General features: G+C 40.4%; 2 protein-coding genes across 4 annotated transcripts in view; one reads left to right on the forward strand and one right to left on the reverse strand.

Moving 5' to 3' along the window:
- smim29 (small integral membrane protein 29) overlaps window positions 1–23,462 on the reverse strand; it is a 28,271-nt gene extending 4,809 nt beyond the window's left edge. For both annotated transcript variants that reach the window (XM_088289377.1, XM_088289376.1), the window contains exon 1: window positions 23,263–23,462. The gene's annotated coding sequence lies outside the window, so the exon portion shown is untranslated. The remainder of the gene's footprint in view (window positions 1–23,262) is intronic.
- On the forward strand, window positions 1,928–27,767 carry pacsin1a (protein kinase C and casein kinase substrate in neurons 1a). 2 transcript variants are annotated; one of them, XM_088289368.1, is made up of 10 exons: window positions 1,928–2,301; window positions 13,476–13,605; window positions 17,580–17,736; window positions 17,816–18,051; window positions 18,513–18,668; window positions 18,909–19,084; window positions 21,176–21,296; window positions 21,931–22,037; window positions 22,189–22,385; window positions 24,010–27,767. In XM_088289368.1, exons 2-10 carry the CDS (start codon window positions 13,546–13,548, stop codon window positions 24,117–24,119), a joined length of 1,320 nt encoding a protein of 439 aa, XP_088145494.1. In that variant the 5' UTR covers window positions 1,928–2,301; window positions 13,476–13,545; the 3' UTR covers window positions 24,120–27,767. The 2 variants fall into 2 exon arrangements, with proteins under 2 accessions (XP_088145494.1, XP_088145495.1); XM_088289369.1 differs by lacking the exon at window positions 1,928–2,301 and adding an exon at window positions 11,023–11,228.
- The last annotated feature ends 1 nt before the right edge of the window (window position 27,768 follows it).

Genomic DNA, 27,768 nt, shown 5'->3' on the forward strand with positions numbered 1-27,768 from the left:
AAAGTCAGTTTTGGCTTTACTTATCTCTCAATGGTTGTAAACATTGAACAAAGAAATAAAAATGTATTTGAAATTTATTATTTAGAAACATATCCCAAAATAATCCCTTGGAGCACTTCCAGTCAGTTTCAACCTGACCTACATGGAGAAAATGTTTCATCATTTTTCTCAGTCACTTTGATACAGTTCTCAGATCAGAATTGAAATGAGTAAAACCGTAAATGCATTTCTCCAAACAATTCTAAAAGAGAAAAACATAATGGTTCCCATTCTTTCTCAAATTCCATAGCACATTGCTCAAAAGGAAATATTTGAGTCCTTAAACATGTCAGTGGCATCAGAATAAGTCACGGTGTCATTTTGTTTGGATAAGAGAGTTAAATTGCTTAGTCCTGTTATCAATATAACAGTATACTCCGGAGGGGGTCTTTGAGTCTATTCGGAGGTCAGAGTAGGCAAGTAAGGCACCGCCTCCGTCTGCTGTCATTTCTCTGCATGTGAAGAGTTAAAACAAACAAAAAATAAAGGATCATGATTATATTTAATAATTTCCCATTTTAGTTCCATGGTCTGTGCTTTACATAGATTTTCATTTTGAATCCAATAATAATCAATGACTCGAGGACTGCAATTTAATTTGGAATCGTTAGTTAATCGTCGCAGACCGCACGCAAAATAACTAAAACTCTTCAAGGCCTGATTTAAAAAAAAATATGTGTGGGAACTGTCACAGAAAAAAATAAATCTCATAATATTTGAAGTCCTTTTGTGTGTCAGTGTGTCACTTTGATGGAATATACGCACTCGGGAAAATGATTCTCAAAAACCTGCCTTTCCTCTTGCACGCGGCAATGGCTGCAGTAAATGCAGCATCCCGTGAAAGTGAAACATCATTCTGCGCGTTTTGAGTCATTCCAGCTACTCCGACAGCTGATGACAGCACAGCATGACTGGCACCGGCTGATTCGTGAAGCCTCTCCTATTTTTTTCCCTTTATCAACAAATCTAAAAATCACAAAACACCAAAACAATGAAGTTTTCACTTTTTATTTAAGCAAACAGATAGATCGCAGCTGCATCGTAAAAAATGGGCCACCGTGCATGTTCAAAACCACATTCGAGCATTATGAGAGGTGTGAGACTTAAAAACGCTTAAAAATACGATTCATCACTTTAAGTTCTTTCCCAAAGAGAAGATTTGCGTTCCCTCACAAACATTACGAGATATCGCATTTTTTTTTTGCAAGGGATTTTTTTTTGAATGCGCGTACTTCCGGGTCATCATCCGGGTAAACGAAACCAACAAAGATGCAGAGTGGCAGCCCCTGGACGAGTTTAATTAAATTTTACTTTGAACTCGGCTTGAAATACAAAGACATAAGATCAATTATTGATATCAAGCACGGTGTGGAAAAAAAAACCTAAATACACCTGAAGCGAGAGCTAAACAAAAAAGGACATCTCTTGACCACAAGAAGCGTTTCAAGTCCTCCTACCGTGATTATTGTCGTCTCCGACGTACTGTCGTCTCTCAAACTGCAGCGCTTCAGAGACAAGGGGAGCCAAACTGACCCGGAAGTACATAAACACGCATGTAAAAAGAAATACGTCCCCTCACTCGCAAAAAAAAATAAAAAAGCATTATCCTACAATATTTGCGAGGGACAATATTACCCTTACGTGTCACCTCAGGGGCTGCGTACTTTACTTCCTTCTCGGAACGTGTGCAGCGTTTAGGCACCATAAATGCTCCCGCTGAGTGGGCCCTTCAAAAAAATCCCACCCTCTCCCACCACAAGGGGACGTGATTGACAAGCACAAAAGTGACGACCCCCTCTTCCCATCTGATCAGCAATTGGTTTTGGAAGTGGAAGTCGCATTTGGGGCTTTCCTTATGTTTGAAACGCCCACTTTGCCTACATTTGGTAAAATCCACTACGTTCACATCAAATAGATTTTTTCCCCTATTTAGCTGAAAGGGAATGAGTCCCACTAAAATACTGCTAAATAAAAAATATATAATATACAATTCCAAAATAATAATACCAATATTAATAATATTTTGCAGCATTATCCCCCTCTATCACTCAGTTTTGTGTGGTCCATTGAAAGGAAACCGTGGGGGCATCCTCCCACGTCGCGCCTGTGCTGTGCTGTTGTGCTCGCTCTTGCTGCGTGCATCGTGATCAGGCTGCAGAGTCTTGCGGAGGTCACCTTCTGTTACCGCAAGGGGAAATACTGAATCATTTGCAGTCAAGCCAAGGCTGGACTCGGTGCAGCTCGGCAAGCAACGTGTATCTGGTAAGCGAGCGAGTGCGCCACTGCTTCGATGCGCAAATAATAGCGTCCTTCCGCAATTGTGATGCTCGGGTAGAGGAATGCCATCGCATCATATGCCAATGTTATCCCTTCATATAATCATTGGCAATTATGTAGCTTCTAAATTATGCATGCGTCATTGTATACGGCATTGTTTTCAAGTGAAGCATCTTGCGTCATGTCGTGTTTCTGTTGCTCGTCACGGAATTAAATTGTTATACCGTGCAGACCGTGTATAGCACCTAGTTTGTAATTAAATGCAATCTTATTTAAATCGATGTGGGGTTTTTTTCTAGGGCAAACTGTAATAGCAATTCACTGTTATTTTTTTCTGCACATAGCCTACAGGGGATCAGAGGCACCCTCAAAGGTTGTTGCCATGTTGTTGTAGTAGATGGAGATGGTGGCCATGTCTGGAAAGGGTGGACATTTGTATACCATACATTTCTCCCCCCTTCCATGTGGAAAAATAAGGACAATCAAACGAAAGTCACGCGATAGTTGTTTGATACGAGGTGAAAATCACTGCCTGTTATATTTTCGAGGGGGGATTTTTCCGTGTAAAGGACACGAATATAAATGCGAGCGCTCCTCTGTGCCGTTATGTAATTGGTTGTCACAGCTCAGTGAGGAGCCATCACTCGCGTCATTGTTTTTCTTTTTCTTTTTTTTCTTTTTTTTTTTTATCTCTGGCCAACGAGCAGCAGCACAGAGTCACATCTTGGTTTTGGTGCTGGTGCTCTTTAAAATTGTCTAAATGGTCTGCATCCATGTCAAGAATTGATAGAAGCACCTATGCTGTTTCTGTCCAGAGTCTGTTTTAGCACGAAATGGTGCAGCTCACAAATAACACCAGCCGAGTCCCTCAGCATACATCGTCTCCGGAGGACGCATAGCAGACTTAAAAGCATTTTTGTGTGTTGCGTTTGTGCGTGACACACTCGGTGACGGTCAGGCCGCTTAGTGCGGAACTGTCCGAGGTTCTGAATTCTAACTTTGCCTTCGTGGGTGACTGCCAAGGGCCAAGGTGCCCCCAAGAAAGAGAAGACGATGATCATACCATCAGGGAGGGTAATTCCATTTTATAGCAGGGGGGACGGGAGGGCATGATTAAGTGCTGTACATTTCATCTATCCATCCATCCATCATCTACACACACACACACACACCCATGCTGTCTGGATGTTGTTTACATGTTTGACTTTATTTTTAATCGAGGCAGTTACCTGTCAGTGAAACCATTGAGTGACTCATTGCCATGCGATCTTTGCAAAATAATTGATCTCTTATCATTCACCAGTTTATTGCTCCCACTGCAGTTTGCTGAAGCTCACACACGACTGCGACTAGAGCAGAGCGGCCATCCTATACAAATTTACTTCCATAATAATTTGTCTGAATTTTCATATTTTGTACTTCATCAAGAAAATTACAGTGGGACAGTCATTGCAGTGTATTATGTAATAGGATTAAAAGAAGTACTGTACTTACTGTACAGCTTCATAACATAATCATTGCACTATAACCATAATCACTGATAAATTTTAGTTTCAAGATTTATGGTAATGCATTTATTGCATCAACCTTGTATTGGTGCATATGAGCTTTTAACATGCCATCGTCAAAATCATCGGTGTCTATGGATTAATTTGCCTTTATCGGTTTTGTTTTTGACTGTCGTAAAGAAAGCAGGTCTATTAAATCAAATGAATCAGATCTCAAAAGTCAACATTGAACAACACTCTTTTTTTTTTGGCAAACAAACAACATTTCTTAGATAGTTTAAGCACGGACAATGGATTATCTTTCTATTTTTTGCAATACATTTGTAAAAATGTCTTCACTTGCATGCAATTTTTGTATTTTTGATATCTACTGGCACTGTTCAAATTATGTAAATTGTTGTCATTGTTGGACTAATAAAGGTTATCTTTTATGAATATTTATTAAATCAATATATTTTTAACCTCATGGGCCCCTCATTTCGGCTGACATGTTTATTCCTTGCCTGTTTTAAGTTGCAGCCTTTTGTAGCAGTCTCCAGACACTTAAAAGATTTTTTTCTGAGATGCTTTTGTATGCTTCTTAAAACAGGAATGGAATTTTCAAAACTGGAAATGCATCTCGCAAAACAGTCTTTGTGTCATTGTGTACGCATAACAGTCAAATTGCTTAGTCATGTTGTCAAGAATAACAATGAACTCCAGAGGGATGTTCTGATGTACACCGCGACAATCGTTTTGATGACAATTATTCTAAATTGAAGTTTCACTTTAGTGTAAGTGGAAGATTGATTGCGAGAGATCGGCCAAGATTCACAATTCACCTTCAATGTTTGCACTTGTCATTAGTTGAGAAAGCATCTCATCTCAGAAAGGAAAACACAACACTGCATGGCACAATGAACAACTAATTAAAAAAAGTGGAAATGTGAATGGGATCGGGACAATCTCTTTAGGGAAAATTGCACACGCAATGTTTTGTGAATTACAGCGTCATTATTCCACTTATACATTGGGCCACAATTGATCAGGAAAAATGGTTAATCACTGGTTGATCTTATTCCTCACAGATTTTTCTTTGTTATAAAAAAAAAAAGGTCAAAATTCCCCTGAGGAAAAAAAAGTCAAATTGAAGTGTGGCAATAATGACAACTGCGAAAACTGAGCAAGTAGTTTTGACTAATTCAATTCTGTTCTAAAAAAATGACCTATATGACAAGTGTACTGTGTCGCCCAACAACTTATGTCCGTGTTTTGCAATATGGAACAATAGCTTAGGAATTAGTAGCTTCTCCATCTTTCTACTGTTAATTACTCGTTGTCCTCCCTTCATGTTGACGATACTTGTCAAAAGTGTATCTTATCCACCGCCATGGAGGCGTTGATTAGTGACTTGACACCGGACGTAACACAAACTTGTGAATGTGCATCATATTTATTTATTTATATTTATTTGTGAGCTGGATCTAAAAGAAAAAAAAATATCTGGTTATTGGCGTAACGACTTAAAGAAAAACAAGGTTGATTTGTAACCTTGGACAGCAATGCACTAGAGTAACTGCTTATATGTTTTATTTTTTTTAATTCCCCCTTCTCGGCTTTCATTATGACCACATTTACAGTAGTGATTGAAGTTCCTTTTTTTTTTTTTTTTTAGTCGCTAATTTTGATTTTGGGAGAGGTCTTAAAACCTGGATTGACGTCACATGAAGCAACACTGCTCTTCATTGTGACTTTTATGTTGTTTTCACATCACATTTGTGGGCCACAGAGGACAATGTAAAAAAAAAAACTGTTTTTGTATTTTTATTTTACACCCCCAACTCCCAAGCAATATAAAGAGTTGGCGAGTGTGTTTCAACTGTTAGAGGTGGATATAGCAGTGCCTGACAGGGTGTGAAAAAAGGGCCGACGTACGAACAGAGTGTACACAGGGGAGAAGACTCTGTCCTTGGTGTGGACAGCGGAGCGGATAACTGAGTATATTGTCCATCAGCTCTGCTTTTACACTAAAAGCTAATAGATAAACATTGGTGTTGATTTGCATATCGTGCTTATTTGTTGTGTTAAGTATATTTCTTACTGTCCAACTAAAGCAGTTCTTCTCAAATAGTGGGGCGGGGGGGGGGGGGGGTCGCGGTGCAATGCTGAGGGAGGGGCGTGTGACCCATGATTTTTTTCCGCCATATTACAATAAAGTGTAATTGCACATTCACTCCAGTAGATGGCAGTGGCGCACTCATTGCCCATTGTGCGCAGCGAGTATTAACTCGATGGTGTAGGTTTGTTTTGCTACGAAAATGCTATTATTTATAGTTAGGAGAAAAGAGAGCAATATTGTAAATAAACATTACATCCGCATGAAAGTAACATGTAATATATTACATTTTAGAAGTAACTTGCCCAACATTGGATTTTAATGTGTAAAATGCCAATGCCCTGCGGAACCAAGATCTTTGTATGACTGCAAACGAAGTGACTCGGCATTTTATCATGCTTTGTGCGAGAATCAGATGCAGCTCGCGTGTGTTGCTCATATCGCAGGGTGAGTCAGCTTCATTGCGTTTTTGTCTAGAGGTCAGTCCGTCCATCCCTCATTTACTGTCACCGATTTTCTGCATATGGTGTTTGTCATCAGGCTGTGTAGACGCCCTTATCATCCCCATCGAAATGCAGAAAGAAAGCAATTGAACTCAGGAGCTACAATTTGTAAACATTAATAAAATTAAAGTAACAAAACAGGCTTTTCTGTTGTGGACAACAACACATTTGACTTTCTACAACGATGATGTACTGCAAGTTTTTCTAGCGCCTTGTCAAATGCTCATTTTCTCTTTCACCGTCTAAACCAGGGGTGTTCATTCCTGTTCCTCGAGCCAGGATTGAGGACCCCTGGTCTATACAAACCATGGATTTTCCTCAAATTGCTCCCTAGATTTTAAATGATTCTTGTTACCATAAAAATAACGATCGATTCGATTCATATAGCATCTTTCAGAACACCCAAGGATGCTTAAATGGTTATTTGACATTACGTTTGGAAACACAAGAGAGCTCCTGCAAACAACCGACATTTCTCTCCTCGGTTTATGGGAACTTGTTTTCCGACTGGTTGAAGAGGTACGTTTTAGTCACCGTCAATTGCAAAGATACGGCCGATGCTGTATCTCATGGGACTTCTTTTTGCATTCTGAGATGGGCTGAGTGATTAAGCATAGACTCTCCGGAATAAGTCTTACATCATTGTCATGCTGAGTATAATAATAAAAAATAACATTATTGTTACAATTTAACACTGATCAGGTGTGGGAGAAGAATCAATTTTATAACGTTACCCATCCCTGGTCTAGACAATGCTCTTTGTCGGCAAATCTGTACCATTATATACAGATTGGCCCATAAAGAGTAAAAAATTGTAACCTAATATATATATATATATATATATATATAAAACCAATTAATATGTCTGATGTCAGTCCGCATGTCAGCACGAATCAGCCGAGTCGGCCGGTGACAGTCATCGCCGTCCATCGGCGGCTGTGAAATGACTCAAATCCTGCAATATGATGTTTCACCTTCACGGGATGCTGCATTTACAGCTTCTGGAATGCACCCGATGAAAGGCACAACAGTCTTTCGGAGAATGCGGCCCAGGCGAGGTATAAAGAGGGAACACAATATTTTCAGGGTTGATTCACCCAGAGCGCGTCCGTTTCCTGAAGACTTAAGTCGATGGGAGAACCCGCACAATCAAAAAATTGCATAGCGGCGTGTTTTTTCTGATGTTGGCGTTGGCACACGAGAGACTAAACCCCAAAATGTGTTGCATCCTCATTTCTTCATCATCCACCATTACACAGAGTCTGTTCCCCCTTCGTCCTGCTCTCCTGTCCATCTCGATTTGTTCCCCGCGCTGTCTGCCCCACCGCCTCTCGTCTCCTCCATGCTGTCATTGGGAGGCTGGTGGCAAAAGCCTCGCTGGTTACATAACACTGCAGCATCATGCGGGACGCTGGGTGCAATCATATCTCAATGCAATTGCGCGACAATAGTTGAGCAGTCACCTATGGATGATGTAACGAAAGGATGTGCGAGGAAGGTGATTGGGTACTCATGTTTAATTCTGATTATAGCTCTGCATTTACATCGTGTCCACATGGACAGTTAGAGGCGGATATTATTCTGATGCTAACGTCGTTTGACTAGCATGTTCCTTTTCATTGCTCTTACTTTGTTTCCATGTGTCCATGCAGCTAGGGATAGATGAATTCTACAGATTGTGTGGAACTGATGGTTGATACAAAATAGAGTGCACTACTTGCTCTGTAAATTAAGTCTCAACTACTTTACGGTTAAAGAATACTGCGTGACGTCAAGATATAGGAAGCTGAGGGGGAGGTTCTTGACCGGCCATGATGCACGCCATTTTCGGCCTGGAATCTCATACATCATTCAGGAATCTCCCGAAATCTGAATGGCGACAACGTGGACATTTTCAACATTCAGACAGTTACAGCAATACATTTTTCTAAAAAGCCACATAAATGAAAGGTAGTATTGGTGGATTGCCTGGTCTTCGTCATAGTTTTGAATTCGAGTCATACTGATCTAAATATACTGGAGAAACTGTGACCAGTTGCTAGACATGACCTTAGACCTCTCTGCAGAGCATCTAAGATAAATCCCTCCGGAGTTCTGACGAACAATAGGTTCCTTTTTTACTCAGATGAACGATTGACTGACTACTACAAGTGGTAGTTGGTGGTTGACTGAGGAAAAAAAAAAATGCTACGTATTTACAAGGACAAGACGTGCAGAAAATCCCTCACAAGGCACAAAGAATGCACAACCTTGACTGGTGTAGCATTGCTGGAGGCGTTTATAAGGTAGCTGAGTCATCCCTTTACTATATATTATTCTGGTTTTCTGCTCTGCCGTGATCCACAACACAAGCCTCTGCAAGGAAAAATATGATTGACGAAAGCAATGTCATCAGGTATTTTGCTAGTTTACTGGATGAAAACATTGATGGCGACGGCTGTTGAAAAACAGCATGCAGCCTTATATGAGTGCATCATTCGTTTACGTCAAGATCCTCTGGTGCAGTTATTCTCAACTAGTGGGTCGGGGCCCAAAAATGGGCTGCAGACCCATTTTTGGGTGGGCCGCAGACAGCTAGTAAAAAAATATTGTATTTGTATTATATATTTTTTCAGAGCACTGCTGTGGAGTATCAAGTATTTTATTCTTTAATATAAATTTCCCATGCTTGAACTGTGGTTCTGCACATGGCAATGTTCAGTGGGAAAATGTTGTTATACATCATGGTAACGCATTGTTACTTGGACATTTGTCTTAATGACAGTCAAATCCGCACCAGGCAGCTCCGTTTCCTGGCAACAACCGAGAGACGAATCACATCGGCGTTCTCCAACCCGTGTGACCACCTCCACCCCACTCCCCGGGATTGCTGCACCTTCACTCCAGTTGCCGCCCCCTCCGCTTGTCCCCCGTCTCCCCTCATGTCACGTCTCTCCCCGCCTCCATGTCAATCTCCATCGCTTGTCACCACCCAGACGCTGCTGCCTCACCCTGTTTGTCTCTGTCAGCCCTGTGTCACTCTGGCTAAGCCCACATCTCAATGAAAGACCTCCCTCTGTCTCGCACCTGGTGTGTCCTGTTTTAGCTCTAGGGACGCACAGCGTGTTTGCGCCTTTCAAACACTACACACTCAGTAACAGTTTGGTGCCAGTGCAAAGTTTAGCACAAGTCGCTAATTTTCTTTTATTACTGCACATACACGCCCATCTTAATTCAGGGTTGTCTAAGCAGTCAGAAGGGTTAATGTGCAGCAGGGTAAAGTTAGTTCATCTCTATGAAATCTTCTTACGGTAACGAGCTTACGGGTTTGTTGTGGTTTCCAATGGGCGCTACAAGTGGCTCATTGCGGACACTCAAATGTGTCAAGAACCTGCGCAAGACTTCCTTTTACTTCTGGACTTTTTCTCCCTGTGCTTGAAATTCTAATCGTGTACTAAAGTATATGTTGGGTTAACTGAAGACAACATATAGGCTATAAAAAAATAAGAATAATGATGTCAATTTCTTCAAAAACAGGACATTATTTAAAACTGACAGTGCAGAAAATGCACAAACATAACTTTATTTTGATTCATTTAGAGCAGGGGTGGGCAAACCTTTTGATTGGCAGTCCAAAATGGGTTGTAAGATTTGACAGAGGGGCCGGACCAGGAACAGATGGATGGAGTGTTTTGGTAACCTCACCTCATCAGAGAACAAAAAATACTTTAATTAATTTGAAATTAAAGTGAACAAAAGCATTACAACAACATATATGACTTTGAAAAAACCCCCACAGTATTTAGAAAATAAAACATTAACAAGGGTTATTCATTTAATTTTTTTCAAGTTCAGCGGGCTGGATTAAAACGTTTAACGGGCCGCATGCGGCCCCTGAGCCGTAGTTTGCCCACGCCTGATTTAGAGGTTTGGTCCATATCAGCCATCAGAAAGTAGGCAAATATGTTGACCATTTGCTTTCAAAGTAAAAGTAGATGTTTGCATAAATAAGTTGAGGGTCTGAAATTTTAAGAATATGGACAGGTTCAAATTCAGTAAAGGCTCCAAACAATTAATCACTTATCAAAACAGTTTTTTTTCGATAATCGATTAGTTGTAGATTAATCGATTAATTGCTGCACCACTAATTTTATATACGACAATGTTGATGTCACTGATAGTGTCGTGGTGCACTCCCTTGACGTGTGTGTGGAATCCGATTTCACTCATTGACGGTGTCTGTGTATGCCCTGCAACTGGTCGGCGACCAGTTCAGGGTCTAGTGTGTAGCTGTAGTTTTGCCGGTAGTCAACTGGGATAGGCTCCGGCACCCTGTGCAGGATAATCGGTGTGGATGACATGACATGTTGAGACAGCTACCTTATGGATTGTGAAGCATATAATTAAACAAGAAAATAGAACAAAAGGCAAAAGCTCATAACACCTCTGCATCGCCGCTATGAATGAACTAGCCATGACCACTTTTGGCGTGCTGCCAGAGTTGTTGCACGGCCATCACTAATTTGCACGTCAACTTCGCGTTTGTGTCCGAGCCACCTCTTTGCGCTTCTTCCCGCCGAGCTCCCTCCCCCTCTAAAGCTATTCAAGTGGAACACCGCAGGATTATCTCTCAGCCTCTGAGACGCGTTTGTTTGGTCGCACTCGTCCTCTCCGGGTTCACTTTAGCAACGGGGGTCAATATCATTTGGTTTATTGTTGAGATCACCCATTTATAGAGAGACTTTTGGACTTGACGATCTTCGAATCTTTTTGAGTGTTTTTCAGTTTTTTTTTGTTTTTTTTTTTTTTTAAATGGAGGCAATGGTGGTAAGTTAATAACAGTTTAGTTACATACATCCACAGCTGAAGATGTAATGTACTTTAATATGATAATATTCTGATGAATAGGAAGCAGTATTAAAAACGGTGGACATTATGACAACCTCCTCAGCAGTGAAAACTCTGTAAAATTTGAAGGGTGTTGATATTTCATATTTCATTACACTTGCAGTGCCACCTCCCACTATTGTTTTCTCTTCTCTTTCGTTTGCGACACATGACTCTACCAGAACTGTAGGATGCCTTGTTTCTTGTGCTTTGCAGCCTCGTGAGTCACCAGTCTCTAAATTGTGCATTGTGACTGACTCTTCAGTCCCGTTTTATTGTCTTTCCACCTACCAAAGTATGCACATGTACAAAAAATGTACAGTGCACAGGACTGTTTTACCAGAGTTAAAATTAGCTTCTCGCAACTTTGTTTGGCTTGTTAGGGGATTGTGGCATCATGCTAGATCTTAACTGGCTTCCAGGTCACCTGGTGTTGTCGGCGCAAATGCAGTAGCTGATTGGATAACTCAATTGATGGACAGAAAGCTTGACCAGCAACTTGTGATGGTTGCTGAGATTATTGGTGCTTAACTGTGAGGCTGCTTGAGGATTTCTCGTCATCACAGGACAAGATAACATTTATAATGTCTTTGGGCTTGCAGTTTATGTTTTTCTTCAGAACATTTCTGAGACTTTTTTTAGGCCAGTTAAAATAGTTTGATATACCAACCTTTTACGTCAAGGAAATAAGTCTGTATGAACTAAATGGAAGGCTTTAGACACAAAGAATCCTATTTTGGTAGATTGGCGCCCATGCGCTCGGAAATAAAAAGAGGCAGAACTTCATTTTGGTGCCAGGACAAGCATGTTTGGAACCATGTTGCCCCATTCTGGGCGCTCGGGCGCACGGGCTTGCCTCGCTCCCGACACTCCAAACGGGCCTGTTAACTCTAGTTTACAGTGTTTGTGAATTTGGTGGCTGTAGCAAGAGAGGTGGCAAGAAAGAAATGTATGCTACTGGTGTTTAAATGTAACAAGTAAAAGTAAAAAGTAAAATAAAATACTGGAAAAAATATTTTGTGCTATTCATGCCACTGTTGAATTCATAAATTTGGAAATATGATTCTGATGTTAGAGTCTCACCGGTCAGAAACTTCACCTCAGTCTATGTTTACATTTATGCCTTTGTATTTTTTGGGGTTTATTTTTCTTTATGATATGCACTGCAGCCCCCCCCCTTTCTCTATTTCTTTGAAATCGACTATTTGTTTCCCAAATGTCGAGGATGTTTCGAGAAAAGTATCAAAATTACCATAATGCAAGGAGTCCCTAAATAAATGAAGAAAACATAACGGAACATTGTCATCATTTTTCATATAATTTTCAACTAAAAATAGCACATCTGGATATTAAATACATTGTTATCAGCATATAAAATTACATATATGGAGATACAATTTTTTTCCCGCATTTCTCGCAATGCTATGCGGAAGGATGCTGCAGTAATGAATTGGCATTTGCCGAAGAATGATGATGCTCAGTGGTGGGCCATGTGATGCGGCAGTCAGAGCTGAAGTGCACACTGCAAACTCAATCTAATGAATCACAGAAAATCGAGCATGCTAAGCTAACACTGAACTTTAGCTGTGAATTCAAGTAGCCCGTTAGAGACATTTAACTTTATGTATGACGTTTTGGGCTGGATAAGAAAAGCACCGTTAATTAAAAAAATAAAAAATAAAATGAAAATCAGGGCAGGAGACATGTCAAGCAAGAATCATTCGAGAGAAAATTTAATTCTCACCTAATGGGACTTCTTGTGCTTTTTTGGTACTACAACAACATGTCAAACAAGAAATTCACCTGAAATGACACGTACATCTGTTGCTCTCTGATGCAAGAAATATGTGAATACCGTAGTGTGAAAATTGTATGTAAGGTGTCCACATGATGGGTCAGGGTTTGGACAGTGCATGGATTCAGGATCATGCATGTGTGATGGCAGTCGGTCTTTTCTAGGACACGCCAGTATGAGATGCGCATTCTCGTTCCTTGGGGCAGGGAAACGGGATGTGTGGCTGAGGAAGCTATTTTTATCTCACTATTATGAACGTCTCACTGAAACAGTTCCTTTCAGTAATTGCCACATTGTACCGCAAGCCCTGCTTCGTTATTTTTGCGCGTTAATATTCATACAGGGGCTTGTTGTATGTTGTATAATCATCTCCTTTCTTTTTTTCACCCCAGTGTGCAAGAGACCAAGTGCAGCTGCGGAGCACAAGTTTGGTTGAGAAAGACCATTGCAACATCCACAGAAATGTCTGGCTCCTACGATGAAACTGCAGGTGCTGACGACACCATGGACAGCTTCTGGGAGGTAGAAAAAAATTTAAGTGTGACTCTGTCACTCTCATAATATTAAATGTTGAAATTTGTGAGTTTTGTATTTATAACACACACACACAAAAAAAAAAAAAAAAAGAACATCAACAAACGAGTGGTTAGGACCTCGCGGTTGAGAGGTCAGGTCGACAATGATGTCGTTCTAAAGCAGGCGTTATTAGCTCTTTGATAATGATTGATCAGAATGTTTCCCTCATACGTCTAGCAGGGAATCTTTCAGAACTGGTAAAGTCTTTTGAAATGTAGCACAGAGCAACCTTTAGCTAGAGCCCAGAGTCCAGGTTCTAGCTTCTTCTTCAACAGTATATGAATGAGCTTTGAGACTCACTTCAGCAGGTGTGAGTAGCATTTGCAGATTTTAAAGATCGTGCCTGATGGTCCTGGGACAGATCAAGCCTGTGCTTTTGTCTCATCTCGTAAAGTGTGCCGTGTTAAAAGGCGTGTTTTTCCTCATCCAGGGCCACTCGCTCCTCTTCACTTGCATCCTTCCACCTTTTCTTGTGTTTCTAATTCTCATCACAACTTTTTGATCTGCCGCAGTCTCCCGAGAGGCCCTGCTAATGGCTTGGTGGTCTTGCCTTTTTTTTCATGCCAAACGTTTTGTGGCACATCTGGTAGACATCTTCAACCATGGTCATGATCTTCTTAGCTCTTCTTTTAGATTGTTGTCCAGGCCATCCAGTTGGGCCTATCTGGTTTCTGATGCTGGTGATAAATTCAAACGTGATTTCCTCTCAAAGTCTTTTGCACTTGCAGGTTCAGAAACTCTTCTTGTGCTGTGGTTAGGTTCATTAGGAAGGTTTGAGGCATTCTGGTTTGCCTCCTGGCCTTTATCCTCCAATGACTGAAAAAATAAGCTAAAAACTTGGAGAGATGACTTTGTGTATGCTCAGGTGCTTTGCGTTGCTGACACTGCTCTTTGCACTACAACGACCTACAAGTATGATTTAGAGCACAGGTGGTCAACTCTATTCTCGAGAGCCCGTATCCTGGATGTCTTATATATCCATGCTCTAACACACATGATTCAAATGATTAGGATCATTATCGAGCTTCTGCAGAACTTGCTGATGATGATCATTTGAATCAGGTGTTCTGGAGCAGAGAGACATATAAAACATCCAGGATACTGGTCCTTGAGGTCCAGATTTGCCCATATCTGATTTAGAGTCTTCAATTGACATAACAGACATGCTTTTAGACGGTGGTAGGAAGCTGAAATACGAAGAGAAAATCCACACAAGCGCAGAGAGACCATGCAAAGTCCACACAGGAAGGTTGGAGCCGAAATTCAAACCCTGAAATCCTTTGAATCGTGGGGCAGTTGATTTTTTATTTCAATACTTCAATGGTCAGAAATATTTTAATATGCCAAACACTTGTGCACCATGCAGCCACAAAAAAAATAATTTTAATTCAAATTAATTTTTATTTTACAAGCAAAAAAAATAGATATATCAGTAATAACTTATTGATGTTATCGAATTAATTTTGAAAGAATGTCACGTTTAGCCACCATACGAATCTCAACAAGGTCGACGCGTACGAAGACGCATTGATTGTGTAAGAGAGCAAGATCACTTTAAAACTCCTCAAATTAGTGTTAATGAATTCGCTCCGTACAGACTCTTCTTTGTGCCATGGCTCTCAGCTCCAGTGGCACAAAAGCCTCAGTCATTATGATTGCAAAGAGGACTTTCTCACTGTGCACCACTAGTTCCCTCCACGGACGAGTAGCGCACCCCAGCTCACGTTATGGTGCAGAAAGATGTTTTGATTTCTAAGGAGAAATCACTTGTGTTGTTGTTGTTGGCAGTACTTGCATACACACACACACACACACACACACACACACACGCCTGATTCACAGCCTTCTGCAGCTCTTTCTTCTCAAACTGAGACTGCACACGGCAGAGCCGGCGGACATAGTACACACCAGCCACCAGCATTAGCACACACAAACTCACAGTCTGCATCTTCGATTCATTTCTGTCTCTTGTTTTTATCATCCATCCCTTCCTATCTGTTCGCCTGCTCTCCACACAACTTGAGGGATTAGTGTGCGCACACTCACACTCATGTACACACACTAACCCAAGCCAATGCCATTGCATAACTACACATGCAAAGGCACGAGCCCCCTCACTACCTCTCCTACTCCATCGTGCTACATGAGCTCACACCCCCCTGCAGGCACTGAGGAGGCGGAGCCACACTGCCTGCCCCTGCTTTGTTAAAGTGCAGGTACATTCTCTGAATAAAAATTTAAGCTGTACAATGATACAACGGTGATGATTTGTGGCGGAACGTGCAATTGGTGCCTGAGTCTCCAGAGATGAGCACTTAAAACCATTTTGCCGGTCCGACCTCCATCCTCCGTCTCCGAACTGAGCACCCTTCAGTCATCGTAATTGTCCTGTGTCCCTGTATGTCATGCATCCTTTTAAAGCGCTTGCGTCATTGCATGACGAGGATGTCCGCTGATGACGAGAGGCTAACGGCAGAGATTTCAGACTTCATAAACATTATTTAAAGCTCATTCGCTGGTTAATTTCACATTCATATCCACTTACCGTCATCTCACGACAATAAACACACCGGATTCAAAGCTACAATAGCTAAATTTAACCATAGAAACAAATTTCGACATACATAAGCCACTTGAGTTGAATAGATACAGGTCTCCACATTATTAAATGTGATATCTATATTCTAAACACCGGGAGATGCTTTTCATCCCCCAAACAACGGCGAACGCAGTTATAGTTACAGACCGTATCGCAGTCTTTCTCAGACTCTTGATCTCACACCGGGGACACTCTGTAGAGATGGTTGTATTTATTGCACTTTAACCCTTTGCTCAAATTAACGCAACTCAAAATGCTTATTTTGGCTCTCAGTTGCTTCTTCACTCAGCCACGTATCTTGCTCCCATGTTTTTTGCTCACTCACGCTCTCCCCCTCCCGCTCATCTCTCTCGCTCTCTCTTACTCACTTTCCATTTCTCTTGCGCTCTCTCCCTTGCTCTCTCTCTGCCTCACTCTCAGTTGAACACTCAATTAAAGGGCCAGTACGCGCAACAGCATTACAAGATTTCATTCTACTCCGAGTGCAAACATTTGAATTGTAAGCACGCGGTACTTGACCCAGTAAGGGACGATTAAAAGGACGGATGAAAACCTACTTCCGCCCTTGCTCAGTCCATTCTTTTTTAAATATTCCTCATCCTGCAGCCCAAAAATGGGCGTTCCCTCCCTGGGACGAAATACCCTGAGCACTCACCTGACTTAATCCACCTGTAACGCGAGTAGAACAGCACTAAACATAGCCTACTTTTGTATTTAGTCGTCCATATGACGACTAGTAATCCTCCTCATGACACTGAAACACTCATTAACCAGGACATGTCATAGTTAGTTCCAGTGGATATGTTCTTCTCTTTATCACTTATTTCCATCATCCTTTAAAAATAAATGTTGCAACAAGGAAAATACATGCTGAGTTTATCCTTCGATGCTGATTGTAATCGGATGGCTGAGGTGCTCTTTTCTTTATCGTTTTTATTGAAGATTTGAAAACAAGAGCATCAACAGTTGACTATGGAATCCAGGTCTACTGATGTGTAGTATATGGAGGGTATTCCGTTGCTGTAGAGCATATTTGTATATGTTTTGATTAATAGCAACACTTGATGAATCTTAATGTGTCTTACATGTCAAATACATCGTAAAATATGTTGCACTAAATTTACTAAATTGTATTTTGTCTTGGGTTAACCTCATCTGAATACAGGTATGTTTTAAGTAGACTACACATCTACAATACTTAAAAAATGTATCTGGATCCAGATGATTTTATTTTATGCAACCACTTGACAATTTTTTTTTCCAGTGTGGTCACAGGTCAAGATATGGTTGCATGTAATAAATGTTGCTCGTGTGTTCTTAGGTGGGGAACTACAAACGGGCTGTCAAGAGATTTGACGATGGCCATCGACTGTGCAATGACCTCATGGGCTGCCTGCAGGAACGAGCCAAGATAGAAAAAGCTTACGGGGATCAGCTCACCGCTTGGTCCAAGAGATGGAGACAGCTCATTGAGAAAGGTTGAATGCTACCGAAATAATAAGTTGACATAAATTGACACGTTTCTAGTCTAAATTAGTACGATTGGATTTTCATCAGGGCCCCAGTACGGCTCTGTGGAGAGGGCCTGGTTGGCTGTAATGACCGAGGCGGAGAAGGTAAGCGAGCTGCACCAAGACGTCAAGAACAACCTGGTGAATGAGGATGTGGAGAAAGTCAAGAATTGGCAGAAGGAGGCCTATCACAAGCAAATGATTGGCGGCTTCAAAGAGGCAAAGGAGGCAGAGGAAGGATTTAAGAAGGCTCAGAAACCGTGGGCCAAAAAACTCAAGGAGGTCAGAGAATGTTTTATTACAATTTGTCTTTCCCTTACAGACAAGATAGTTTCAGTCACGTGGAAAAGAAACTCTTTGTTTTATATGTATCACATGCATTCGGAGCCACTAAGATCAGAAGTAAACAGTATACAGCATAGTGCTAGCTTGGGAAGCAGCCAGAGTGAAATCATCCTTTCCATCAGCTAAAGTATTTAGTTTGCTGTTGTAATGAGTTCTGATAAAACGTCTACTGTGGCAACATCCACTCTAATCTTTTTGGGAGACTGCCAGATGAACCACAACTTACTTCTTCTACATTTAATTTGACACACATCCACTTATGATGCAGTCAATAAAAGCAATGTGTGATTCTGACCCTCGGAAAACAAGTACAAGATCATATCCATGCGGTTGCTGTACCCTGTCTTCGTGTCAGATTGTGTGCGCGAGAGTGAGAAAGTCTGTCTTTGGGCATGCAGATGGAGACGGCGAAGAAAGCTTACCACATGGCATGCAAGGAGGAAAAGCTGGCTGCCGCTCGAGAGGCCAATGGCAAGACTGAGGCTTCTGTCACGCCGGACCAGCAGAAGAAACTGCATGAGAAAGTGGACAAATGCAAACAAGATGTGCAGAAAGTAGGAAAAAGACGGGAAAATGTTTACCTATATAGACCATCTTTGGTTTTGTAGCCCCATAAAGGTATTCCTAGAACTACTTATATGCAAACAATTCATGAGGAATATTCTTTTCTGATTGAATATCAGCATACTGCAAGTATAATTTATGCACACCGTATGTTAAATGTAAATCCGGATTTTATAATGCCATTTCCCACAGATGTTTGCAAGCGAGTTAATCGTTTTAATTTCTCTCAGGCTAAAGAAAAGTATGAGAAGTCTCTGGAGGAGCTCAACAAGTGCGCACCGCCCTACATGGAGAGCATGGAGCAAGTGTTTGACCAGTGCCAGCAGCATGAGGTGAAGCGGCTGACTTTCCTGAAGGAGGCCTTGCTGGACATCAAACGCCACCTCAACCTCACAGAGAACCAAAGGTCAGCCAGCGTAAAAAAGTTAAAACACCACACACACACACACACGGATATTTGCCCGGCTCAAACGAGTCCCATTTTCTTCCCATGTGATATGATAAGTAGGTCGTTACAAACCTTGGTGCGCAGGGAGCGAAATTAAGACCCACTTTCTACATTTTGAGTCATTACTTACATTGCATGCGTGTTCGTTTATTTTTACAAAATGCATGGTCATATAGTGATCACGTAACTGCTACATCTATATTAAATTCACGTTTTCTTCGGCAAATTCTGCTTTATCAGCTTTTGAAAACTCACACAAATGACAGGGTGAATCCCAAAAATGAAATAAGATTTTTTGGGGGGTAGGGAATATATAGGACAATAACCCGCAAAAGTATGACAGAGAAGAAGAAGGTCCATCAAAGGAACAACAGTGCTTCTTACTTGACCATTGTGCTGCTGCAATGGGAAGAATTAATATTGAAAAAGTAATCCGTACTTGAAAAGGATATTTCAATTCATGTTATTCAGGAACAAATGATTGATCTGGAAAAATAAGGACAGATTTGTAACATTCCATGCTCACTTAACGCATTCACTACCAGCAGAGTAAAAAAAAAAGAATCTTTGACGTCTTAAGCCGTCAATGGCAGTAAATGAGTTTAGTGAGTGATAAAGTGAACACCTCATGCCATAAAATAAAAAAAATAAAAAAATAAAAAATCTGAGCCTTAAGCCATTGTGAAGTTACGCTCATTCTGGTCTAATTGCTGTTCATCAATTATTAAATCCCATTTGGGAGATTATAGTAGTGAAATTGTTTCAGTACGTAATATTTCTTACAACTAATTTGCAAGACGAGAAGAGTTTGTACAAGAGGGGAATTGGTTTGCGTTTTACAGTGAGATTAAGTAAAATGGGCTTGTCACGTTTGGTGCAAAATTTAAAAAGCAATCTACGTACTATCGCCTACCATTGCTATATAATTTTCTCTTAACTGGCCCAGCTGACTCAGTAGGCACTGAAAGTCATTATTTTATGACTCATGAAAGAAAGTGATTGAAGAAATCTGTGACCGCATACATTAAATACAGAGAATATTTTTAAGATAAAATAAAGCTGACATAGGACATATTTGAATGTAGAAAATGCAGAAGTAGTCCTGAAAATGGTTCATGCTGGGTTATCTCGTCTTTTCAGGTGTTCAACTGTTATGACTAAACAATAGTAACTTGAGCAGCAGTCAACTTTTAATGGTGTGTGCGTGGGAGTGCATGTCCCAATGATCCTAGGAGCTAAATTGTCAGGTGCTTATGCCCCTGGTAGGGTCACCCAAGGCTAACAAGTTCTATTTGACGGACCACACAAAGCACGGCTTAGAGCCTTCGATGACAACAAACAATATTTGACCAAGTTTTCCCATGCATGAATGTGGGTCACCTCGTAGAAAGGCCTTTATGTGGGGCTCACTGGTGAGTTCAGAGTGGCTGGGCCTGAACAGCCTGAGAGGCAAAATGGGTCTCATTTTTCATGTGGTCGAGTACAATGAGACTCTGCATTGGTCTATCACTGTAGGGCATGACTGAAAGAACACAATCCTGGAAACAACTGGCCAAAGTGAGTTTCCTCCACGGGGTGTCCAAGCACTACCGCAGAGCGAGGCTAAGAAACTAAAGATAGGCTAAGAGTAGAGACCTTGCTCCTCTGCATGAAGGAGCCAGATGGGTAGCTCACACATCTGGTTACGATGCCACCTGGAAACCTCTCTAGTGAGAAATTCTGGGCATATTCCATCAGGAAGAAGATGAAGATTCTATCTATGTCACCTCACAAAAATTTGAAAAAGATGGATGAAGAGGCTGTGGAGAGGGAAGTATAGGCGTTCATGCCCCCACAACTGCTTGGATCATCAGAATAAGATGAAAGGATGGATGGATCAATTGTAAATTCAAGAACAAATACAAGCGTCGGTTCAGCATTGTGATGATGATAAAATCCGAGTGCTCTCAGTTTCGAACTTCAACTAAACCGTCGGTTCCATTGGACAGCATTGTTAAGTATCCTCTGGTTGGTATTTTGTGTCACTTTGTATGTTTTTTCGTTCCTCAGCTACGCCACAATATACAGAGAATTGGAACGTACCATCCTGTCAGCAAACACACAAGAGGATCTCAAGTGGTTCAGCAACAACCACGGGCCTGGGATGCACATGAACTGGCCCGCCTTTGAGGTACGACCTCAAATGGATTCTTACGTCGGTTTGATGAGATTTGATCTTTATTTATCATGAACAATCCAAATTCAGAGAGACTCTATACAAAATGTTAAGAAAAAGCATTAGGAAGCAAAATCTTACATTGTCCCGCCCCTTCCTCCAAAAGTGCTTTTGCAGGTATTCCCCTAGATTGCAACACAACACAATACAAAGTGTAGAATGATTGATGCTGATTCCAAATATTACGAGTTTTACACAACGTTCCCATATTTCTGGCAATTTGGAGCACATATATTTTACATGAGACATCCAGGAACTTAATTTCATAAATCCTTTCAAGTTCCACATCGTCACCACCTTCTGTGCTTATTTTAACATTTACAAATAGCATGAACCTAGTTTTAAGTTCAAAGATAGCTTATGTCAAACCCATACTTAAATTTATGCACTTCAATATTGACCACACATATTAGATGCTGCACATCCTCTCAAAACATAAACTATTTATGTCATCTGCAAAAATAACATTTCAACAAATCAGAACATTTTTGTACAAAAGAAAGATTTGGGATTTGGTTTGAGGATAGTCAAAAAGACGCTCTCAATTAATATTCCACTTTTTGCTCATATTTGATTGTGTTTTGAACAGGAATACAACCCAGACCAGGCAAGTGCCCCTCCAAAGAAGAAGAAGCCAGATGGAGCCCCACCCACTCCAAGCACTGACCACGTGGCTCCCCCTGGTGACAGGAGCAGGTAAGTTCCTTTGCCTTTTTTTTTTTTTTTTAGTAACATCTCTTAACTTAACTGGAAAGATATTTTTACTTTATTTTTTTGGCAAAAAAAAAAAGAATGAAAGTAATCTCACAACTCATTCAACATTACCGTGTAAATTCTGTTTCTCTAGCGTGAGCAGCTATGAGAAGAACCAAGCATACTCAACTGAGTGGTCTGATGATGAGCAGCCGGCTGCCTACTCTGGCAATGAAAACGGTGGAAACGGAAATTCATTCGAAGAGGATTCCACTGCTGGGAAAGGCGTTCGTGTGCGAGCCCTCTATGACTATGATGGCCAAGAGCAGGATGAACTCTCGTTCAAAGCAGGTAAACACCAGCAACAACATTTTCAAGATATTATTGTGCAACTGCACTTTAGTTGTTGTTAAAAATGACGGAAGCTGTCGGATATTTCAAACATTGCCTTCAACTGCTTTTTAATGTGTGTTCCACTTAATGAAATGACTGTAATTAGTCAACAATGGCTGCAAGGAGAACTAATTATAGACACCTGCCCCCAATTATAACTAGACCAACACAGTGATATGTAACCATTTGAGCACAGGCTTTTGGCAGCATTACAACTGGTGAACAGCCACAGATATACATTTGCAATTACACACTTTAGGAAGAGCAAAAAAATAAATAAATTGGAATGACCTCAGGGATGTGTGGCAATGACCACTGCCCTTTTACTGACTGTGTAATAAGATGTGATTTACAATTTATAGGACCCATCTGTTTTTTGTTGCCAATTTCACAAGGAGTGGGCATGACCTTAAATAGTGTAGTTTCTTATGCAATAAATTTTTAAATTAATAACGTAGATGCCAAAAATATAAGGCAGAATTTTTGTTTTTGTCTTCTATTCATTGGTCAACATTTTTTAATCTGAGAGGCAAGTAAGCCTTCGTAGATGTTTTCTTTTTTTTTTTTTTTGCTGATTGTGAATCTGAATCTGTGAATGGGGGGTTTGGTTGAGCAGCAAGTGGATTTTTTTTTAAATTTCATTTATAGCCGGGTTTACATGAAAACATTTTTGACATTTTGATTGAAATTATTCCAAATGAAGATCTCGGGTCACTTTTTTTTTTTTTTTACTTTTGACGCTATCTTTTCCGATCCGCCGTTTACATGCTCCACCCTATTAATCAGACCATCCGAGTTACAGCCTGTGACACGCAGAGATCGATATGTTACCTACCTTGATTGGGCTTGCGGAAGTCTTATCAGCTCCGAACCGTGGTAGGGGTGAACTGGCGATAGTCAGCGCGGTGGACAAATACAACGAGGCGTCAACTCGTTCGGCGAACAAGGTTCGTTTCTAGTTTATCTCTCACTCTCGCTCACACTAATTCTTCACTTCCGGGTTTTCCTCCCGCCACCCGGCACTCGTCACACGTCACACGCATCATATCGGTCTGGGGCTATGTTGGGAGTCCATTCATCTATTTAGAACAGTATTCGTTATTGTCTAAACACTTTTATTAATGCAACACCGTGTTAAAAACGACTCATCAGTTCATTAAAACAAATTGTTTTAAGAAGCTGCCAATTTTAAAGTGCGTATTCGTCACTACGCATTTACGTCAACACAGCATGCGCAGACCGGACGCAGCCTGGCTATTCCGATTGAATTGATCACATGACGCTCGTTCAGATCGGCAAAAGGAATATACCACCCTTACGAATGCAAATAAAATTTCATTCTGAATAACCCTTATATTCCAATTGAGGTATTTATATGGAGCATTTTGTTTCTGTTTTGTCGTTCAAATTTTTTATAATCGGAATACATGGCTCAGTGTGAACATTGTAAAATCTGTATTCCGCAAGCTTTCTACAGGTTAAACTTTGAAGAAAAAAAATAAAAATAAAAAAAAAACTCAAAACCGGATGTTCCACAAAAATACATTCTGCAGGTTAATAAAATGATGCTATGACTTGACAGGCGATGAGCTGACCAAGACTGAGGATGAAGATGAACAAGGCTGGTGTCGAGGTCGCTTGGACAGCGGCCGAGAGGGACTGTACCCGGCCAATTACGTTGAGCCAATCTAGGCCAATGTCGGGACAAAGAAAAGACATGCTCCTGGAGGCAGCTTGAACAGCACCATCAAATTGCACTGTACATAGCCAGAGACTTAAGAGCGACACATCCCTTGCCCAACAGATGCGCAAAGCAGTCATCAAAACTTAGTAAACTAAAAGACGATACATCGGTATAGTATATTTTATTCAGCTTTTGGGGTGGTTGGACACATTTCAATCCCCGTATAGACACACTCAACTATAGACCTTGACAAGAACATATGGCTTCTCTGTGTAGCTGTATCTAATGTACAATGCAGCTTATTTTAACACAATCTACAGCAGTCTGTCGTGTAAATGAAAGGCGAATATAATCAGTTATACCTATTCGACAAAGACGAGCTTCTCTAATCTGCATTGTGTATATACAGTAAGATGCCATTTTTGTGTAGCTTTTATTTTTTTTAACACTGTGTGTGGTCAGTCATCATTCTTACATTAGGAATGCTGTGTCGTGTTTTAAGTACCACAAACAGTATCGTCTTTTTTTGGGAGGGGGGGCGGGAAATTATTTTTCGTGCTCCGGTCCAACCCCTTTACCCATGTGTGCTGTGTTACGTGTTTAACTGTTTCTGGGCGTGCATAGCAGCATGTGCTATGCAACAACTCACATTCCCTGGATCCTGCAGCCTTGTTGAGGGGCCACAACCTGATGCAACACTATGACTCCAAATGCAGAAGTCACTTTGAAAGCATCGCATGCATCTGTTCTCATGAGAGGAAGCTTGCTGACGATAACTCTTGATTTTATGTTTTGTTTTGTTCATCATGCAATCCATTGAGAAGAGACGTGTCTCTGCAGCGGTTTTCATTCTAAACCTACTAACAAACGACTGGCAGTGACGAAGCAAGGACGGATCTTTTTTTTTTTTTTTTGGTGATATGAGTACTGCAGTGTAAGAGGGTTTTCGAACAATGCCTACGCCAGCATTTTTCTACCAGGAAGGGGTCAATGGAGGCATGCTGAGCCCCAGACCACTGTGTGAAGACCAAGCCTCTTCAATAAGACATGAATGTACGAGTGTTCAGGCATGAAGGAGTCATGCTGTCCAACAGAAAACACAGTTCTTCACTGTCAGAAACCCCCCCGACTAGTTAAATGGCCGTTTTTATGCTGAGCCAAAGAATGACCCGCTACCATCAACTGCGTTTTCCCTCCATGCAATAACCTCACATATCATGTAACTAGACGAGTTCGATTTGTAGCCGCCTCCCAGTTCACCAAAGCTTCGTTTGTCTTCACACCACTGGCAATGACACAGGGAATATTTGCAGTGACTTTCAAGTTGAAATCAATTCAGAAAATTGATTTGCGTGTTATCATGCGATGGGTTACTCCTAAAATTTGTTACAGTATGAGAGATTACCTTTTGGAAGCGCTGGAGTTTTGGACCAACAGACGTGTTGCTTTAGATATCAAAAGTGAGGAGAAACACATCACCAGCTCACAAGTTGTGTCTTACGAGTCGAGTTGTCCAGCAAAGCAAAAAGGACTTGTATCATCCATGTTCCATGTACCTATAAACAAACACACACACACACACACACACAAAACAAGAACACATTCCCTACACACATGAAGTTACATTGCCATTTTGAGGGAGACCTCATTCAGTATGTATGCGTTGTGTAGAAAAAGTTTAAAAAAAAACAAACATGCAAGTGATTGACTACTAAGACAAAATGTAGTGTTATATATGTAAATGTGTTACATTCAAATAACAGCAATGGAAAACATTAAGTAATAGCCACCATGTTGTATGAATTCCATGGCGATGGTAAGTGTATCATAAAAGCATTACACCCCAAGCTGTCAGATTTGTATATGAAGATGTAATTTAAAGATTATATTATTCTATTGTGACTGTACAACTGTGTTGAGTTGAAAATGAGACCTAACCATGTTGAGGCAGTAAAAAATGTGTAAGTGTAAATGCTTTTTTTTTTTTCTTTTCTTTTTTTTAATGTTGATCTCTTCCTTATGCACACAGGGGACCGCAGCTCGTGTTGTGGAAACCCTCTATTAGCGGTCTAGGTGATGTATGTTCATAGTTAGTGATGTACTTTTATCTCCTAACTGGTGTAGTGCCTGTTCATCTTGATGTAACAAGACGTTCGTTTAAATATGCATAAAGATGATTATGATCACAGATTAAAAAAAAAAAAAAAAAAAAGACGACGATAGTGATGAAAAATCCCCAATCAAATTTGTTGTGATGATGTCAATATTGCGATATTGGTTTGCAAGGGAAAGAAGTTTGTCTGAAAAGAGTGTGGTCTGTGTTGTTTTTATTTTATTGATTTGTTTTGGTCTTTTAATTATAATGTGTGAATAATTAATTCCGGAGGAGAGAAAAGAGCTAAAGGTCAGATTAAATGCATGGTTGCAAAATGTATTTTTACACAATATATTTAATATGTAGATATCGGGATATAAGAACATTTGCTTTCTTTCTTTTAAGAGAGAAATAATAAGTAGCTGCCGCATGGATCCTTACCACTACTACTGTACCGTGGTAGAAACTAAATGGAAACTAAACCAAAGTGGGTTGAGGAAAAGAAAAAATTAGAATTAAATTAAATCATGTAACATATGAGAAATTTCACCATTTGCATTCTGCATGGAATAAATGGTAATTTTGCACCTACAGCAAACAGATTCAATATTGAAAAGTTTGACGATGTCTTTCTGACCAGTCGTAATTTCGTTTGGAAGAGAAGGAATTTTCATTCAAGATAGCTGCAACCAAATCGGAAATAGATATCTATAATTTCTTTTTTTTTTTTTTTTTTTTACAGATTTTGGCAAAGTAAGTGTGGAACAAAGGACCTGTCAATCATGTATGGGGTTTCTCATTACATAATCTATGTCTACAATTTAGTTGCAGAGATTTGCCTGTGAGTTACGGATATCTACAATTTAAATCCTGACTTGTCGTAATTCCAGTTTCAGATATCTACAACTATAAATTTGTCATGAAAAAAACCCGACTTTTTTTTTTACATTCATCGTATTCTTGGTGGACTCATAATCTAAGTGGAAAGTGCATACGCAACAAAATGTCCATATAAGCGACCAAAAACGTTTTTCTCCGTTTTGCAAGAAAAGCTTACATGCTGGCGAGTCAGAAGTTGGCACCAGTTCCTCTTGAGGTTGTTGCTGTCAGGAAAACAATCAATGTAAGTACCATGAGAGCAAATAAAACCTCTGCTCATTCATTATTTTTCCAATTTGTATTGTCACTATGAACTCAATATACCTGTTTGTTCATTATTTTGCGACACAAAGTCGAAAATATTCCTGGTTACTACCACTGCCTTTAAATGGTGTTAATTTTTTCAAATTTACAAAAAAAAAAAAAAAATCTGAAACGATAAATCAAGTGGATGTCAATAACAGTTGCACAGTGACGATTGACGATTACCAACCGGCGAACTTACCACATCTTGACGGGACAGACTAGGTAAACCTCCGTCATCAGATTTTCAAGACATTTTCTCAAAGGTATGTATAAACTTTTTGGTTGTGTTATTTTTGCACAATTTTGCAAAACAGCCTACGAGCTAATGTCAGCTATATATAATTTGTAAAAAAAAAAATAAAAAATGTAAAATGTTT

Source organism: Idiotropiscis lumnitzeri, chromosome 3, assembly GCF_059441095.1.
Source record: "Idiotropiscis lumnitzeri isolate Australia: NSW breed Sydney's pygmy pipehorse chromosome 3, RoL_Ilum_1.0, whole genome shotgun sequence".
Classification (NCBI taxonomy): domain Eukaryota; kingdom Metazoa; phylum Chordata; class Actinopteri; order Syngnathiformes; family Syngnathidae; genus Idiotropiscis; species Idiotropiscis lumnitzeri.